The sequence below is a fragment of the Primulina tabacum genome, chromosome 8, assembly GCF_025594145.1.
Source record: "Primulina tabacum isolate GXHZ01 chromosome 8, ASM2559414v2, whole genome shotgun sequence".
NCBI lineage: Eukaryota > Viridiplantae > Streptophyta > Magnoliopsida > Lamiales > Gesneriaceae > Primulina > Primulina tabacum.
This window is the reverse complement of record NC_134557.1, coordinates 10,659,400-10,680,204: the sequence shown is the minus strand read 5'-3', so window position 1 is coordinate 10,680,204 and position 20,805 is coordinate 10,659,400. Positions and strand designations below refer to the sequence as shown.

At 34.7% G+C, this 20,805-nt stretch overlaps 1 protein-coding gene across 1 annotated transcript; it reads right to left on the bottom strand.

The window, feature by feature from the left end:
- Positions 1–12,915: 12,915 nt before the first annotated feature.
- On the bottom strand, positions 12,916–14,382 carry LOC142553718 (uncharacterized protein At5g39865-like). The gene has a single exon (XM_075664165.1). The coding sequence runs from the start codon at positions 14,198–14,200 to the stop codon at positions 13,325–13,327; it is 876 nt and encodes a 291-aa protein (XP_075520280.1). The 5' UTR covers positions 14,201–14,382; the 3' UTR covers positions 12,916–13,324.
- Positions 14,383–20,805: the final 6,423 nt, after the last annotated feature.

The following is a 20,805-nucleotide window of genomic DNA, read 5'->3' as shown; positions in this document are numbered from 1 at the left end:
GTAGGAAAATAAAAGTTCTCTTCCACCCCAACTCTGCTCCTCTGCTAGGCGATGACTTAGCAGGAAAATAAAATCTCTCTTCCACCCCAACTCTGCTCCTCTCTCTTCCACCCCAACTCTGCTCCTCTGCTAGGCGATGCCTTAGCAGGAAAATAAAATCTTTCTTCCACCCCAACTCTGCTCCTCTGCTAGGCGATGCCTTAGCAGGAAAATAAAATTTTTCTTCTACACGCTGCTCCTCTACTAGGCGATGCCTTAGTAGGAAAATAAAAGTTCTCTTCCACCCCAACTCTGCTCCTCTGCTAGGCGATGACTTAGCAGGAAAATAAAATCTCTCTTCCACCCCAACTCTGCTCCTCTGCTAGGCGATGACTTAGCAGGAAAATAAAATCTCTCTTCCACCCCAACTCTGCTCCTCTCTCTTCCACCCCAACTCTGCTCCTCTGCTAGGCGATGCCTTAGCAGGAAAATAAAATCTTTCTTCCACCCCAACTCTGCTCCTCTGCTAGGCGATGCCTTAGCAGGAAAATAAAATTTTTCTTCTACACGCTGCTCCTCTACTAGGCGATGCCTTAGTAGGAAAATAAAAGTTCTCTTCCACCCCAACTCTGCTCCTCTGTTAGGCGATGACTTAGCAGGAAAATAAAATCTCTCTTCCACCCCAACTCTGCTCCTCTCTCTTCCACCCCAACTCTGCTCCTCTGCTAGGCGATGCCTTAGCAGGAAAATAAAATCTTTCTTCCACCCCAACTCTGCTCCTCTGCTAGGCGATGCCTTAGCAGGAAAATAAAATTTATTTCATCCTCACAATACAACAACATCCATGAACTTAATATAAGAACTTGGTTTTATTGAATTTCAACTGCTTACATGGGAAAATGCAAAGATGAAATACATCAACAATAAATTCAAGAGTAATATTTTCTGAGGTGGTAAGCACTTCAGGGTCTCTTTGAAGCCTTGCCCTGCGCTTTCTCCAACTTTTATGCTCCTCTTATACCTTCACAGAACAAAGTTATCCACTTAGAAGCTTCTTCGAATGACTTTACAACTGCAAGACTGAGCTCAAGCTTCCATGCGAATGCTCGCGACCTCTCTTTTCTTCTTCCTTCACGATTCTTTCATAACAAAGACGTGCGACTTTTTGGTCCCCGCATAGGACTCCAACTTCTTTTCCCACAGGAAACTTAAGCTTTTGATGATAACTGGAAGCTACTGCTCTAAAATCCTTCAGGGCTGGTCGTCCTAGAATTCCATTATACGCTGACGGGGTATCTACTACAGTGAAGGCTATTATCTTTGTTACCCGCCGAAAATCAGTCCCCAAGGATAGGGGAAGAACAATCTGACCCAAAGGCAAGATGACGCGTTCTGCAAACCAATACAGCGGGGTGGATATCGGCTCAAACTCAAATCCTCCCATCTTCATTTGATCCAACGTGCTCTTGAACAAGACGTTCACAGAGCTTCCATTATCAATAAATATTCTCGCCACATCATAATTGGCAATGGTGGTCGTTACCACCAAGGCATCGTTATGTGGAGTCACAACGCCTCAGAGGTCTTCCAGCCCAAAGCTGATGACGGGGTCTTGTGGTAAGTCTGCACCCCTAGATATCTCAAAGTTCTCCAACCTTCTCCCATGTGTCTTCCGAGCTCGCCCAGAGTCTCCATCAGTAGCACCCCCCGAGATCATATGAATCATTCCTCTCGTAGGGTGGTTATCCTCATTCATTCCCCTCCTCGGTTCGACGAGCTCCTGAGAGACATCTTGACATCGACCTTCCCCTCTCTGCTCCCTGACCCTCTGATTTATCCATGGAGGGCCTTGACCACGCCTAGGGGGCGAGCGAGACCTTTGTCGACTCCTGAATGAGGATCCTTCTCGTCTATCCCGTGAAGGCAATCTAGCACTGCACCCAACCCTTCGCGACTTCTCCCACCTCCCCGTGGGCTCCCTCACCTCCATCACCTCGTCCCGACTCCTATCCAGGGGAACATGGGATGAGAATTGTCTTCTACTACTAGTTCTGTCTTCCTCTCTTTCCCCCGCACCCCTCTTCCTTCCTCCTTTCTCCGCTCCCTCAACTCTACTTCCTCCGGGCCATTTCTCCATCCTTCTGTACCGTTGGGCATCTTCCAAGTTTACATATTTCTCAGCTCGAGCCAACAGATCATCATAGCTCAACGGAGGCTTCTTGACCAGCGACTTGAAAAACTCCCCTCCCCTCAGTCCTTGTGTGAAGGCACTTATCATGATGTCAGGGGTAGCCGCTGGTATTTCCAGCGCTGCACTGTTGAAACGCTGGACAAATTCTCGCAAAGTTTCATTCTCTTGCTGTTTCATCACGAACAGGCTCAAATAATTTTTCTGGTGCCTCTTGCTGCTAGAAAATCGGTGCAAGAAGGCAACTGAGAAGTCCTGAAAAGAACGTATAGAGCTGGGTTGCAAAGTGTTAAACCACTGCTGGGCTGACCTCACCAACGTGCCCAGAAACACCCTGCACCTGACTCCATCCGAATATTGGTGCAACAGAGACGCATTCTCAAACCTCCCCAAGTGTTCCTCGGGGTCAGTATGTCCATCGTACTCTCCCACATTCGACTGTCGAAAATTTGGAGGAAGCCCTTCTTCTAAAATGGTTAATGAAAAAGGACTTCCTCTCTTGGGTGTCGGCGCTCTGCTCCCCAACTGCTGCCTCAACATTTGTATTTCTTTCCACATCTCCTCTATCTCCGGATTCTCTTCACTTGGGAGGGGTCGCGTCTCCTCCCCCCTACTCTGACTGCCCTCCACATTCTCCTCTTGCTCCTGGAGAGCGGCTTGCTCTTCTACAAACATAGACTCTTTATTCCTCTTCATTGCCTCATCCACTGTCCGGGTGATAAATTGGCCCAACTGTTCCAAAGTCAAGTTCCCCACATTCTCATTGGGATGGGTTTGCTCGACCCTCGTCTCGTGGATGGGCTGCTCAGTTCTGGCCTCTTGACGAGGTTGTTCATGTCTCGTCTCAAGATGCGGTTGTTCTTGTCTTGTCTCAACATGAGATTGTTCGGGTCCCCTCTGAGGACGCGATGATGCCGAGGTAACTCTTCTACTTCCTTTCTTGCCTACCATCTCTACGTCTCAACTCAAGTGTTCCCACAGACGGCGCCAAATGATACTCACGGAAAATTTAGGGGCCGATCCACGCAAGCGTCACTAATCCAGACACGGGCTTCAAAATTACCCTGGGCCTGAAATCACAAATAAGACCGTTAGGAGGGGGCCAGGAGAGTATCCTGGCGTAGCCCCTCCGACGCTCAAGTCAGAGACTGAGGATATATGGGGGGAGCAGCTAAGGGCGCTGCTGAAAACAATATAGTGAATCCAATAATCATACGCTCCAACCTGGTATTTATAGAAGAATACCTGGGCTTGTCATGGGCCATTCACCTGTGGGCCTTAATGATGGGCCGGGAATTTGGGCCGGATCTTGATGGGTTCATCCCTGGGTATCATACATGATAACAAGAGATGACATGTTTTGACACGTATATGATGATATGAGATGACATGATTTGACACGACTTGATTTTATACGACATGTTTATATTCATGTTTTAAAATTCATGAAAGATATGTTTACGTATATGATGATATGAGATGACATGCTTTGACACGACATGATTTTACACAACACGTTTACATTATGCTTTTAAGTTCATGAAAGATACGTTGAGTATGATATTTTTCACTGCTGTGTGCTAGGTATATGTACTTGTTATTAACGGTGCAGGTGTGTTGAGTCTTTAGACTCACTAGACGTGTGTGATGCAGGTGAGCTTAATGATGAGGAGACTGGAGGTGCCGAACTCTGAGTAGGCAGACCTGGTAAGGTGATACGACCCAAGGACCACATGTTTTCCGCATTACGATTTATGAGATTGAGAGAAGATGAATATTTTCATACGTTGATGATTTTAAGAATTTTATACGTTTATGTTTACGTATGATTTTAGACGAGTTGAGTTATTTTAAACTGCGCTATTTTTACTGACAAATATTTAAGATCATTTTTTAAATGTTATATTTTCTATTACGATTTTTACTCCTTTACGTTTACGTTTGATGTTGGTCATTTTAAACTGTGATATTTTTATTGTAAAATAAAGAAGATTATTTGAAATGATATTTGGAAAATGTGAGCTTTATAAAAAAAAAATATTTCCGCATTTTTAAAAATGAGCGAGACGTTACATATAAGGATCAACCTTAAATAGAAAACAACGCTTATCATTTTCAAAGAACACATTCTATATCCAACATTGTTTTGAGCAATCAAAGAACTACTTTATATCTTCAAGCTCAACATACGGAAAGACAACACACTCGTTATAGCAATTATCTGATCTTCTGATATCATATTGTGCTGCTGTTTCGTTATCTCTTCACGAGCTATTCACTTTAGTACATCTTATTGAGAAGAGTCTGTAATCTGAAAAAGAGTCTTTTCCAGAACTTTGTTGTGTTCGTTCAATTGTGTTGTGAAACTAAGAGTTTCAGTAGGCTAAGGGTAAGTCCTACTGAAGTGGGTGTGTACAAGAGTTGTACTGTAATAACCAAAGCCTTTTAGTGATATCTTCTGGAAACAAAAGAAGGGAAGACGTAGAAGATTTTATCTTCGAACTTCCAGAAACAATCATTGTCTACTGCCTACTGTTTTATTGTTTTCACCCTCATACCATCATATCGTTTCCGCACTTTTTATTGTGATCTGCTGGATATTTATTCGAACAAGATAAGCTATAATCTCTAACATGATTCTAGCACCTTTTGCAAAATCATCCAACGAAGGAACGAGTTTTATTCACACCCCCTCTAAACTCTATATCGATCCCCAATAGATTCAGTACTTATAGAATTTTTTTTACAAATCAATACATGACAACACTACAAACTTAGTTTTAACTTCATACAAAGATAAATTTTTATTTTTGCATTTTTATTATTTAAATAAATATATAATTTTATCCACCAAAATAATTGTGTCCTCTCCGTCTACCAAATTAGTATCTATTATGGGATTTCAAATGTTTGATTTCGCTCTTTGAATACCCCAAATGTGTAAAAATATTATATTTTCGAGCAATCACCATAAATTCAGTCATTGTTGGTCTTTTCATTAAAAACGCATTATAATGACTTATTCATGTCATTTTATGAAAAAAAAAAAAAAACTTAGTTCTTCACTCATCATGAAATAAGATTAAATACTTATTTTGACTTATAAAGTATCTATTTTGGAGTTCCGGATACTTGATTTGACTATTTGAATATTCCAAATGTGTAAGAATATACTGGACCTTCGAACGATCACTATAAATTCAGATATTGTTAGTCTTTTCCTTGAAGATATATTAGGATGACTTATTCATGTCAGCCAATTTTTGAAAAAACACATTTTCTCACTCATCATAGAATAAGAAAATATTATTTTGATCGATAACATACCTATTTTGGGGTTCCAAATTTTTTATTTTGCTATTTGCATACCAAAATGTGTAAGAAAATACTTGAATTTCAAGTTATATTAAGTTACTTTTGTTGGTGTCAATTGTGAAGTTAAAATGTAATAGCTAAATTGGTACAAATAGTATCTAATTTGAGTCTACAAATACTTGATTTTACTCCTTAAATACTCGTACCCAATTATTTGAGGATTTCAAAATATAGTTTGAAGTCACTACAAAAAAACATTGTATTAAGATCGGTCTTCCAGGAGCGTTTGCTTACCCGCTCCAAATAAGTGTAGCAGCAAGAGCGGTGTCACGGAACCGTTTGTAATGGGTTCGAATTGTAGGAGCGTTTGTGGAACCGCTTCGATAGAGCACCTGCAGCAACGGTTCACCAAAACTGCTCGTACCGTAATGAAATGTAGTTGCGGTTATCCTAAACCACTCTTATCGTCGTGAAATTTGAGTGCGGTTTTCAAACAAAATCATTTTTAATGTGTTAGCAGCGGTTTATTAGACGTATGAAGCTGTCACTAGAACCGCTGCTACAAATTCTGATATATTTTACACAAGGCATTTTGCCGATTCAGGATCAGATCCAAATTTCCCAATTTTTTTACCCCACGTGGACGAGCATCCGTTCTTACAAAGCACGGATAATGCTCCACCTCACTCTAATCCTTGTTTACGAAGCACAAATTAAAGTAATTTTGTAAAAAATTTTTATTTTGAATTATTTTTGAAATATTTTTTTATTTTTAAATTAATAGTAAAAAAACCCGATAAGGTGACAATCACCTATTGGATATGATGAAACACAGAAAAATTGTATATTCAATAGATGAGTGTCACCTCATCGATGCTCACATAAGTATGCACGCTGGGTGTGCAACATATCAAAATTGTATATACTATATTATATTATTATATTATATAATATAAAATTGTTCCGGTCCGACCATTTGATTCAATCGGTCGGATCGACCATTTGATTCAATCGGTCAGATCGGTTGAACCATTTTTTAAATATTGACCGGTTCGATTACCGGTCTGGTTTTGAAAATATTGAGTAAAATCAATTAATAAATCAATCTTTTAAAATATTGTAACCGGTCGGACCGATTGAACAATTTTTGAAATATTCACCGGTTCGATTACCGGTCTGGTTTTGATAATATTGAGTAAAATCGGTTAATAAATCATTTTTTAAAAATATTGTCTAAATAAACAAAAATTTTATGCAAAGTTTTAATCAATGTAAATTATTTTTAAATAATTTAGTTTAATATATTGTTACAAAAGCATAATAAATCGTTTTTTTTAAAATTATTATTAATGATTTTTTAAACACCTATTATTATTAAATGATAGATAATTATTTTGTCACAAAATATAAACCGACCATAATCTTGGAAATTAAAAATAAAAAAAATTATAAACCGACTATAATCTTGGAAATTAAAATATTTTGTTGCAAATAATGGATTTCACATTGGATCCTAAATAATTTCCAAATTTTGCCACTCATTAAAATTCAATTGGCCTGCACAATTTTAATAACGAGATTTGGTTCAGTACAATACTTATCACAAAATTTTACCAAAATCAACAATAAAATAGCATGATTATTGGCAACGAAAGCTGGCTCCCTTTTTTTTTTCAAGTCCCCGCATTATTTTTCAAATCCTTTTCACAATTCCCGCTTTTAATTCCAGAACCCGCCTATCTTATGTAGTGATATATATCGCTTACTCTCCTTGTACAGATACTTCTCAGGGATCGGAGAACATTGCGACTGGCTTTGGTTCTTGAAGGTAATTTATCGCTTAAATTATATATGTAATTTTTTGAATCTGGTTATTTTTGGTGACTATCCTAGACTACCATATCGTTTTAGACGTAATTAATTTTCTATTTATTTGGAAGGTTGGTAATTGGAGTTACAACACAATGTTGAGCATAGCGAGGAAGGTTGAAAATTTTTTTAAGCTTGTCGTTGTAAAAAGAAAGGATGTGCTCCTAATGATGGTGAAGCTATACGGCATGAGGTAAGAATTTTGTTTCGATTAAAATGACTTCTCAATATTTTTTAAAAATTTTATTAGCAATTTTTGTGTCAGGAGTCAATGAGGCGGATGCAGAAACAACAATTCCAAAATTTTACCCGTATCATGCAAAGTATGATGGTCGGAACTTTTGGGGGATCTCGAGGGCTCGAAACGTTGTTAGGACAGGTATTAACATGTTTGAAATTAACAAATGAGTTTCTAAAAATTACTTGTATTATAACATGACGTAAAATCTGTTTTTTTTTGTAGATGGCGGGTGTGATGTCAGAAATCACGCGACAAGATATGAGTATTTCTTCAAATTCTCAAGAAAGTATCCGTAGATCTCCTCCATGAGAGAAACCAAATAGTAGCAATTAGAGTTTTGGAATGGGATATTTGGATTTATATTAGGATTGGAAATATAATATATATTTTAGTTGAATGATATGTTATTTTGGTTGATAATGATTGTTCGTAAGGATTATATATTGATTTTTTTTTATGATGAAATGACATTACTTATTTTATCTATTTATTATGTTGAGTTGTGGAATGATTTCTTTTAGAAGGAAATATTAATGGTTATTTAAAAAAAATCTATTTGCGATGTCGAGTGGATTGGATGAAAAATCAAAAGTATTGATTATAAAATTTTTGGAATAGAAAATAATCAATGTGTTGAATTGAAAGCTGATGCAGTGGTCGGTTGGTTAAGACTCATGATTTGTAGGAACGAATGTTTAACCATTCTTAAATTATAACATTCAAACGTGGTCAAAAAAACCGCTTCGGAGTATGATTTTCAAGAGCTGTTTTGAAACTGCTCCCCATGCACACATATAGAATCAGTGAAGAGAAGCGCTCTTGGAGCCCACATTTAGGAGTGGTTAGTCTCTGCGCCTGATACTTGTAAACAGAAGCAGTTTCGCAAACTGCTCCAAGGATTCACCTTCTGCATCGGCTTAAACATCCGAATTTTACCCTTTAAATACTCAAATTCGATTATTTGAGGATGTCAAAATATATAATTTGAATTTAATATTGAGTGGCCTTTGATGATGAGATTTGACAATTAAAAATGTAATACAAAAATTAGTACAAACAGTACCTAATTTGAAATCACATATACTTGATTTTACACTTTTAAGACTCAATTTTGATTATTTTGGGATGTCAAAAAATATAGTTTCAAGTAATATTGAGTGACTTTTGATGGTGTTATTTGTGAAATTAAAATATGATAACTAAATTGATATAAATGGTATCTAATTCGAGCCAATAAATATTTGATTTTACTTCCTAAATACTCATATTCAATTATTTGGGGATGCCAAAATATAGTTTGAAGTTAATATTGATTGGAATTGATGATAAAATTTGTGAAGAAAAAATATGATACCTAAATTAATACAAATAATATATAATTTGAGACCTCAAATACTTTATTTTACCCTTTAAATACTCAAATTCAATTATTTGAGTATGTCAAAATATATAGTTTGAAGTTAATATTGAGTGGCTTTTGATGATGATATATGTATTATTAAAAATGTGGTACCTAAATTGGTACAAATAATAACTAATTTGATCCCCACATATATTTGATTTTACTCTTTAAGACTTAATTTTGATTATTTTGGATGTAAAAAAATAAAGTTTCAAGTAATATTGAGTGACTTTTGATGTATCATTTGTGAAATTAAAATATGATACCTAAATTGATACAAAGAGTATCTAATTCGAGTCTAATGATACTTGATTTTACTCCATAAATACTAAAATTTAATTAATTTTTTATGGCAAAATATATAGTTTGAAGGTAATATTGAGTTGCTTTGTGAAGTAAAAGTATATACTTAAACTAATACAAATAATGCATAATTCGAATCCAGCTTGATTTTACTTTTTAAAGACTCAAATTTGATTATTTGATGATGCTAAAAAATATAGTTTGAAGTTATTATTTTTTTATGGTGTCATTCGTGAAGTAAAAATATGATACCTAAATTGGTACAAAGAAAACCTAATTCGAGTTACAAATAGTTGATTTTACCCTCTAAATACTCATATCCGATTATTTGAGGATGTCAAAATATATAGTTTGGAGTTAATATTGATTGACATTTGATAATGATATTCATGAAGTAAAAATGTGATACCTAATTTAATAATAGTAGTACATAATTCGACTCGGTTGATATTATCGAATGACTTTTGTTAATGGCACCAACAAAAACTATTAACTTCAAACTATATTTTTTTTGTATTCGTGAAGTGAAAATGTGGTACCTAAAAATATGACATATTACTTATTTGATAATGACATTCGTGATTTAAAAATGTGATACATCAATATTAACTTCAAACTATATATTTTGACATACTCAAACAATTGAATTTGAGTATTTAAATGGTAAAATTAAGTATTTGTGGACTCAAATTATTTGTTATTTGTATTAATTTAGATATCACATTTTTATTTCACGAATGTCATCATCAACGCCACTCAATATTAACTTCAAACTATATTTTGACATCCCAAAATAATTGGATATGAGTATTTAGGGAGTAAAATAAAAAAATTTTAGACTCGAATTATATACTCTTTATACCAATTTAGTTATCATATTTTAATTTCACGAATGACACCATCAAAAGTTACTCAATATTACATGAAACTATATTTTTTGACATCCCAAAATAATCAAAATTGAGTCTTAAAGGGGTAAAATCAAGTATATGTGGTTTCAAATTAGGTACTGTTTGTACTAATTGGATATTACATTTTTAGTTCACAAATCTCATCGTCAAAGATCAATCAATATTAACTTCAAAATATATATATTTTGACATCCTCAAATAATCGAATTTGAGTATTTAAAAATTAAAATCAAGTATTTGTTGATTCGAATTATGTCTTATTTGTATTAATTTAGGTATCACATTTTTACTTCACGAATGTCATCATCAATGTCACTCAATATTAACTTGACATCCTCAAATAATTGGTATGAGTATTTATAGAGGAAAATCAAGTATTTATAGACTCGAATTAGATACTTTTTGTACCAATTTAGGTATTACATTTTAACTTCACAAATGACACCATCAAAAGTTACTTAATATTACTTGAAACTCAATTTTTTTTTTATACATTTGGAGTATTCACATAGCAAAATAAAAAATCTGAAGCCCCAAAATAGATATGTTATCAGTCAAAATAAGTATTTTTTTTATTCCATGATGAATGAGAAAATGTGTTTTTTCCAAAAATTTGATGACATGAATAAGTCATCTTAATGCATTTTCAATTAAAAGACCAACAATGTCTGAATTTATGATGATCGCTCGAAGATCCAGAATTTTCTTACATATTTTGAGTATTCAAAGAGTCAAATCAAACATCTTGAACTCCAAAATAGATATTTTATAGGTCAGGATAAGTACTTAATCTTATAAAACGACGAGTGAAGAACTATATTTTTAAAAAATAAAATGACACGAATAAGTCATCATAATGTATTTTTATAAAAAGACCAACAATGATTAAATTTATGATAATTGCTCGAAAATATAATTATTATTTTTTATACATTTGAAGTATTCAAAGAACGAAATCAAATATTTAAAATCCCATAATAGGTCCAATTTGGTAGATGAAGAAGATACAATTATTTTGATAGATAGAATTATATATTTATTTAAATAATAAAAAGACAAAAATGTAAATTTATCTTCGTAGGAAGTTAAAACTAAGTTTGTAGTATTGTCAGATAATGATTTGTAAAAATATATGTACATAATCTTAAATCAAATATACACAGATGTATTTTTTTCAAATTTATCAATACTTTAATTTACACCATATCATACATATTATATATACTTCACACCCGAATCATATCGTGTTGTTAATCTGCACATGCATCGCTTGTATCACAATGACTAGGTACATATCAGAGGTGAAATGATATGTTTGCTCCAAAACATTTTTAACACATTGATAAGCACGAAATATGTTCACCCATCAACATTATAAACAAATATGTCCAGTTCGTGTACACACATTAAACACAGTTTCAAGTATTACTTGAAACATGAACTTTGAGTTTATTACAATGTGATATAGGCCAACCCTAATAAATGAAGTGCAAGAATAGACTACTTTCTTTCTTTTTTTTTTTTAAAGAAGAAGATAATAGACTTTTTTGGTACATGTGAATAGACTAGCATCCATGTCCTTGTTTATAAAGAGGAGTGAAGTGGGGCATTTGTCCATGTGAAAAGTTATCAAATATACATGATGTGTCACTAGAATTAGCCATAAAGTAACGTTTCACCTAATATATTTAACACGCAAATCCAGTGCCTTTCCTCAAACAACACGTAAGAAACCATGAATCCCAATAATTGCTGTATGATCCTCAAAACATGCAGTTTCGCTCACTTCTTCTGTTTTTTTGTAAAGCAATATCATAGCTATTACCAGACTTATAACTGAATATCTTGATACGAATTGATTGCAAAGCCTCAAAATTGCACATCATAACGAGTACACACAGTCGAATTCATTGCAAATGTCTAAATTATGACATCTGAGCTCTCATCAAAATACCCAATTAATTGCACGATGCAGACCAGACCTTCTATGGTTTAGCAAGAGTAAATGGACTGAGTATAGTATGAGAAAGATTGGTTAATTGATCAACCAAAATGCAAGAAAGGTATAGATGAACGTAGAGAAAAAGAAAAGCCTTTCACACCACAGTACAAGCTCGTTTTTCAATGTTAATAATCAAAATGAAGATCCCAAATGGACCAAAAAAATGATGGAGAACTACCTTGTCCAAACCAATAACCGTTGGATGAAAAAGAAAGAGATGTACCATGTACCACAAAAAATGGTGTTTCATAGATTAAAACCTTGGAGAAGGAATAACAGATTCAGAAAATGACAAAAAATTCCCATAGTAAGTTAAAAAAAAAACGACCGTATAAAATGACACTGATACATGCATTCAGAATTTGCTAAAAAAAACGTCATTACATACAATACAACCATATAACACGACAAAATATATGCAACGGCCTAACCAGTTCCAAGGCACCATTCACCATTTCTAATCCGAGTCTCATCGACCAAGCCAACATTTGAAACTGAAAGTGCAACACCATTCCAAGACACAGTTAAACAAACATCACTCTAATATTGCAAAATTAACATACTATTTTAATCAATATTCGATCTTTGCCCTTTAAAAGTTTGCAAAACTGTAAGGAGCATGCATACGAGAAGACAGGGTCGATAGCAAACAACTTCCAAAACAAACAAATCTCTCATCAAAAACCTCTACGAAAAGAAAATACATACCGTAGATGAAAATTTTGCATTATGATGCATTCTTGATCAACATTTATTGATCAGTATTGTACATTTCATCATAAATTGTATCATGAACTGCTTTATTCAAGCTCTGCGTTAGGCATAAATGCCTTCCTCAGCACAATGGCCCAATAAACGAGTAGTAAGTACAATGTTCAACTCCATTTTACTACAAAGGTGAACAGCCAAACAATTCACCTAATTTTGACACACAACCACTATTTACACAGCCGATTTCCTCAGCAAATCAATTACAGAAACAATTATCATGCTCCTCCATAAACACTCTGACAGCCCGAAGAAGCTTAATCAAGAAAAACAGAATCACACCATATCCCTACTTAATTATAATCAGAGCAGCATAAAAACACACCATTTTCCGACTTAATTATAATCACGTGCAGCAGAGCGGACAGCGAACAAGTCCATTTTCATTGCACTCGGGACACCTCCTGGTCTGTTCCTCATCCTCATCAAACACTTTTCGACTCCCGCTGCAATTCACACATGGGACAAATCTCACATCATCACACATGCTGCAAGGCTGAAACCCACGAAGAGGAAGCCCCTTAGTCAGCTTAATCAGCTCACCAGCTTCGAGTAATTGTTTTATCACGTCAGCTCCGCCAATATACTTCCCCTTAATAAACACCTGCGGCAAGCTGACATTATTTTCGCCGAGGACTTTTTGTAACTCCTTCCTGTAAGCGACATCCATGGAAATGTCCCTCTCATCAAGATTTACGCGAAACCCCCGAAAAATCATTCGCACACTGTGACAATCCTGGAATGTTTTTCGTATTCCTCGGAGGCTGGTGAAATAAACAACGACCCTATCCTCGGTACCAGGAAGCCTGAAGAGGGAATCCGAGACGGGAAAAGAGATGTTTTTGGGAACGGAATTTGAAGAATCTGACGCTGTCAACAACAATTTGGAGGATTTTGTAGGTGGGGTGCATGGTGATGCCAAATGTTGTGGATTTAGAGGGGTGGAGGATCGTTTTGGGGATTCAAAAATCGAGCACAATTTCCTGACCTTACCCTTCAACGAATTACCGGCGTAGACCATTGTACCGAAGGACGAGCTGTACAAACTCTTGACGGAGCCGTTCCTCTGGAGCGCCGGTGAATTATATACGTTGTATAGGGGCTTGTGACCGATTCCATCCCCCGCCGCCGCCGCCGAAGCCGAGGAATTTATAGTTACAGAACGGTTCAACATCCATGACGAGTTGTTCTTATTATTCTGCTGGATTTTACGATCAGCCATCAAATAAACGAAGATTTTTAATATCCTACGAAACCAAGGCGAGGTTGGATGGCGTAGGCGGCGGCGGAGGACGGTGCACGGAGATGTTCTGCGGCGGTAATAGAAGCGTGGGTTGGAAGAAATTTTAGAAGAGAAAAATTGGGTGGAAAAGAAAGTGAGAGAAAGAAGGGTGCGGGGCCGAGCTTTTTTATAAGTTGAGTTTGCGTGTATGAGGAATTTGGTAATTTATTTAAGGTGAAATATTTAATTAATTAAATTTTTTTTGAAATCCAAATCGAAATTGAAGGATTTGCGATTTTGATCATCGATATTTGCTATTTATAATTATGATATAATTTTTGTCCTCTTCCTCGAATTCAATCTCAGTTTGCTATAATTATTTTCCAGTGTGGTGTCAATATAGCTTGTAACTTGATGTTAATATGTCCAATATCATGTGGATAGTACATAAAAAAAATGGCCAATTTGCAAAACAAATTACTAAAAAAAAATTGATATTTACACTTTATTTTGTGTTATCTGCATTTCATTTTATATATAAAATATATGTCAAATTTATTCACATATTGAATATAAATAACAAAAAAATATAGTGTAAATATCATCTTTCTTACTAAAATTGTAAAAAAACTAAAAGATGAAAGAGTAAGATCTAATTACATAAATGACTATAATTGCAAGGAAACAAATGAAGTAACAAATTGCAATTTTCCAAATAAAATATGTTTACTTTTATGAATTATTTATTAATTAATAAATTTTTTTGAATGTGTTTGGTAAACTATCAACTAAATTAAATAATAGTTATATGTAAGCCGTTTAGATTTTATAATTTTCTTTTATAAAAAAACTATGACCAGTCCAACTACTTATTTAATTTATCATGCAAAAAAATAATATATTATAAGGTGCTAAAATAATATAATGAGATCTTACACAATACGAGAGGCACAAATTAGCTACTTGGGTAACTCAGATAAATCTATTTTCAAGTTATATAAATATTTCGTCTCCACATTTCATTTGATTGATTGAGTAGTTAAAACCTATATTTTTAAAACTAAACCGAACTGGCCTATTCAATCGGTTCGACTGAAAATTGGTACGAACAACACTTAAAACGGTTTTGACGGTTAAGCCAATCGAACCTGTATTTTAAATTTTGGCAAATATTTGTTTAATTATTTATATGCAAATTTAAGATTTTTAGGGTCTAAAATATATTATTATTTTATATAATATAATAGTGTTCCGGTCCGATCGTCCGATTGAACTGGTCTGACCGATTGGACTGTTATTTTAAAATAGATTGGTTCGATCATTGATTTGATTATGAAAACATTGATTAAAACATCTTATTTTGGTTAAAAAATAATTTAGATTTGAAGTTCAAAAAAAAAAAGCAATTTTATAAATAATAAATAAATTAGGAAAAAGTGTTGGGAAAACCCATAAACAGTAAAATACATCATGCTAAATCATTAAGAATTTGACTGAAAACTTAAGCGGAAGCGTACTTGAAGCCATAACTCTGAATTTTTTAGTATGTGTCTTGATTTTCCAGATCTACGCACTTTTTTCCTTGAAATAATCTTTTATTTTTCTCTTCTGAACTATTTTCTTACTGAGGAAGTCATATATAAGCTCATATAAATAAAATTGATCCGCCAACACATGTCATGTTCCTGCCTTATTGGTCCCATCATCCTTCCGCTTGTTCAAATCCTTTACCCACAATGGCATGTAGGTTTTCAGTTAAGTAACATCGATTCTTGATTTTGTAAAACTAAATTTCAGTGTAATATTTCAATTTATTTATCTTTTCATGTTCAAGAGCCAAAATAAATTTGTATGTCTTATACCACATGATTTTTATTCTAAATACGTAATTATTTTTCTCTTATCTGGTTATGGATAAGCCCATTTGATGGTCAGCCTAACTTGAATTCATACCTAGATCTTGGAATCAGGGCCCATTTCTAAAAATATGAGGGCAGCCATGAAGAAGAGGAGAAAAAGAAATGATCGTTAGGGGAGAGTACGAAGTGTTGTTGCTCATATGAGGAGCTATTTTTTGGCTAGGAAAGCTCCAAGGGGTTGGATTAATGTGGCTGAGCAAGGAATGAGGAGAGAACCAGCAGGTGGAGGTGCAACACATGAATTTAGGAGGAACAATGTCGCCATGAAAGAACACGAGCAAGGGGTGAGCTCGTAGGTGTCAGCCCGTCTTGGGAAAGCGAGCTTGTGGTTGAGAGGGTGGGTGACAACCGCTGAGGGTTTGTCTAGGCGAACCTTAGAATGGGTGGCTCCACACTTCACACACTGTGGTTCTCGTATTATCTGATATAAATATCAGGTTTTTGAAAACATCATTGATTCATTCACTGTATTGATTTTCATCATCGTTCTTAGCTGTTATCTTATCTATCCTCAGTCCCTGACTTGAGCGTCAGAGGGGCTACTCTGGGATACCCTATCGGCCCTTTTCTAACGGTTTTTTCATGATTTCAAGCTCAAATCAGGTCCGAGGTCTGAATTAGGACTAGTCTCATCTATCGGAATCGAACTCTATATTTTTAGTGAGTATCGTACATGCTTCCTACATTGTTGAAACAAAGTTTTCTAAATTGAAAATAAATAAAATAAATGACGACATTAATAAACATTCAATACAAAGAAGCAAAAACTGAAACCATGAAGCAAAGAAAATTAAAATTTTTTCGACCCATTGATCAAGGGATGATATCGTTCATGAGAAATAAATATACATTGCTGCATACAAAATTTACATTTATACCACACAAATTATATAGTATTTGGATCACTGATATTTTCTTGGAAGTGTCGATGTATCATTTTCTCGTACCCAAAATGCAACAAAAGTTTTAAAATTTTATTTTTACGTACAAAATCGTGTTTGGGTACTCATATGATTTTATTCCAATAATAAGATGTTTATTAGAATTCGTTTTTAGTGAATTAATCAACTGGATAAAATTCTCGTGTGTTAAGCGGATATAGATCTGTTTTTAATTTCTATGAACAATTAACTGGAAGACTTTGTTATTCAATCACCAATAATCATGATGCGATCCGGGTGAAATGAGTGAGCAGGGTCGGGTGCTTCACCGGATCGAATCAATAATGTTGTTCAGGAAAATGAGCAAGGTAGATGGATCTGTGAGCTATTGCTTCCACTGTGACCTGCAGACAGGGAGATAAACTCGTGAATGGGCGCCGGAGGGGTGTCCGGCGTGACCACTCCGATGCTTAAGTCAGTGAATGATTCAAGCCAAGAACCAATGTAACCAAGTGATGGTTGTGATATTGGTGTGAATGAATGAATGTAAATGTAAAAAGAGAACCTGATATTTATAGTATGAGAAGTAATGATGACCTCGTTCTCCGTGCTACCTACTAATTATAGTAGGACGGCTGAGCACACCATATATTCTGACATGTCAAATCTCATACTGGTCACATCCAGCCCATCTGATTTTGTCAACCCATCGGCCTGGTGTCAGAGATGGGACAGTCGCCCACATCCTATTCTGCTAGTATACTCGAGTGCCGTGCTCATATCGAGGTGGCCCGGATAGAAAGTTCACGGAAGCTTGAACGAGAGAGCTCGAGCGTCCGGAGGCCCAGGGAGGAGACGTCCCGGGCATTCACTCGCCCGGCTCCTGATGACCATTCCTGCCGACTTGTCCTGATTCTGGTCATCCATCCAGTATCCTGGGTCGTCCATGTCCCGGGCACAAAATTCCTTCACAAAATTCTGGCAGTTATACTTTCCACACAATTTTAGCATCCATTTTAACTCTCGTAACTTCCAAATATGTAATTCACTTATAAATATTTTTGTAAGCCAAGCATTTGATTTCCATCAAACTTCGATCATCAAATTCAACTCATTGAATTTGATTATCTCAACGGTAACATACAAATCAATACGTGTGTGATCCTCAATAGTTTAAAGATACATTTAGTTGTGGGTTCACAACTCATGTGATTCAAAACAACATGTGTCCCTTACACAGGCTTACCCTAATTAGTTTCATTCCATGTATCAACACATTGAATATAAGAATTTCAGAACTTATTTCTGACTGCACCTATCGAATAATGGTAAGAGTACCTAATAACATCGTCCCATGATTCCATAAATATCACTAATAGTGCCTGCAAGAACCAATAGATTATGGTTAGCATACAGTACGATCCCTTAATATATCACGATCAAATATGCAACCATTGGTATATCGATAAATGCATATGAATTCGATAAATATGTTATATATCTTTGAGTGATCATAGTGGCATCACATGTGCAACTAGAAAACCACTTTACCCTAAAGCACATCTCATATTATGGCCAGAGATTCCTCATATTATTAATTTATCAGGTCACATAAGTTATCCATATCCATAGAGGAACGGTGAATTCCTGAATACTATCCACTGACTCCTATGTGTGTCGACATTATACCCAACCTCGTCACCTGATAAACGCCACATAGTTGGTAAATGAGTCAAAGTACGTAACTAATATGTAGAGCCTCTTTGTTATCTTGGATCGTAAGGACTAGTGATATACAACTACAACCGCAGACTTATCCACTTGATAAATGATAACCATTTGAAAAGACCGATGGATGGTTGTTCAATGGTAAATTAATTTAATTTATAACTCACACAATTAACAAATATGTAATAACAAAATTTAATTAACTCAACCTTACTAACAAAATTAATGAAATGAGAGAATTCAACTATCAATTACATAATTATAATAACTAAAAATTGAACGAAAATTATATAAAATAGAATTAAATGATTATTTTACACATTCTAGAATGATAAATAATGAATTAATTGATTTTTTTTAAAACCATATAAACCAAACCGCAATGTTATAAATCTGAACCAGACTATAATAAAATGATTTGGTTATCGGATTAGACATTTCAAAAATTCGTGAACCGAAAAATAGAATTGTAATTATGTAAAACCGAACCAAATCTATGGCTTGTCCACCCATATTTCTATCTTTTGATCAGTCATAGGGCACATAAACTTGGATAGAGTCACACCATGACACATTAATATATATATTTTCTTTGATTCCTCCATGGAGAATCTCTACAGCACGATATCGATATAAGTTAATTGAGTGAACCCTATAATCTTTTTCGACATATCCCTATAGATCTGTAGTCATAATACATAGGAAGTTTCATCCATATTCTTCATGGAGGATTTAATTTCTAGCCATACTTTAGTTGACTGCATCTTGGCCTTCTTCAAGAAGTATACCATACCTTAAAAGTGGTCTCGAGATCTTCTCATATCTCCTAGGAGCGTGTACTTGTTCAATTGACTGTTATGATGTGGATTCCACAATATGAGGTGTAGGTATTTCTCAAATCTCCACGAGTTTTATTATCTCATGTTTTTCTATCTAATATAAATTCAATCTCTAAGAATGTGTCGTTTCTTGAAACAAATACTTTTGTTTTTTGGGATAATAAAAGTAATATACAATAAAGTTCTTTGGATCTTCCACAAAGTAACACAAAATGAATATACTATCCGATTTGTCTCACACGGTCTTTTTCACATAAGCAGGATATCCTTATATTCTTAAATAATAATATTTGGGATGTTTTTTTTTTTTTTTAAATCCATAACGCATATGATGTTTTGTTCACTGTATTTATAAGGACGTTGTTCAATAGTATCACCACAATGTCAAGCGCATATCCCCAAAAAGATGACAGTAATTCAGTTAATCAAATCCTATATCGAACCATATCTATCAATATTCGGTTACGATGTTCTGACACATCATTAAGTTGTGGTGTGCCTGGAGAAGTCCACATAGAGAGAATCACATTCTCTTTTGGATAAACTTATAATACATTACTCAAGTATTCTCCACCTCGATTATATCGAAATGTCTCGATACTTTTTCCTAATTGTTTCTCTACTTCCGTTTTGAATTTTTTGAACCTTTCAAAAGCTTCAAACTTGTATTTCATCAAATACACATACATACACATATCTTGAGTAGTCATCAATAAAGATAATGAAGTAAAAATACCTATATTTGGTGTTAACACTTAACTGACAACATATATCTATATAGACGAAATCTAATAATTCATGCGCACTTTTCAATTTCTTAAGAAAAATGCTTTGGTCATCTTTACTTTCTGACATGACTCACAAGTAAGAAAAGAATTTATGTCTAACAAGTTAAACATGTTATCTCCCACTAGTTTGTGCATCATTATTTAAGAAATGTGTTCTAATTTGGTCACACACATCGTGTATGATCGAACATTTTCATGTTTCTACCAATGAAACGTGATACATAACATCACCGATACTAATATCGAGTTCGAGTGAAATTTGTCCTTATTTTAGGCAGCTGAATCAACTAGAAAAACTTCTAGAATAAACAATAATTTAAAATGTTTTTCATGATTGCCATCTTATGTACGATCTCATTGTATCATACTATATTCAAGATATTTTTTTATACAACTTGCATGAATATACAAATAAAGTAAATGTCATAATGTATAAAACGTAAAATATTA

Excerpts from the sequence above, each read along its gene's own strand:
- LOC142553718 (XM_075664165.1), bottom strand. The coding sequence starts at position 14,200 with ATGGCTGATCGTAAAATCCAGCAGAATAATAAGAACAACTCGTCATGG.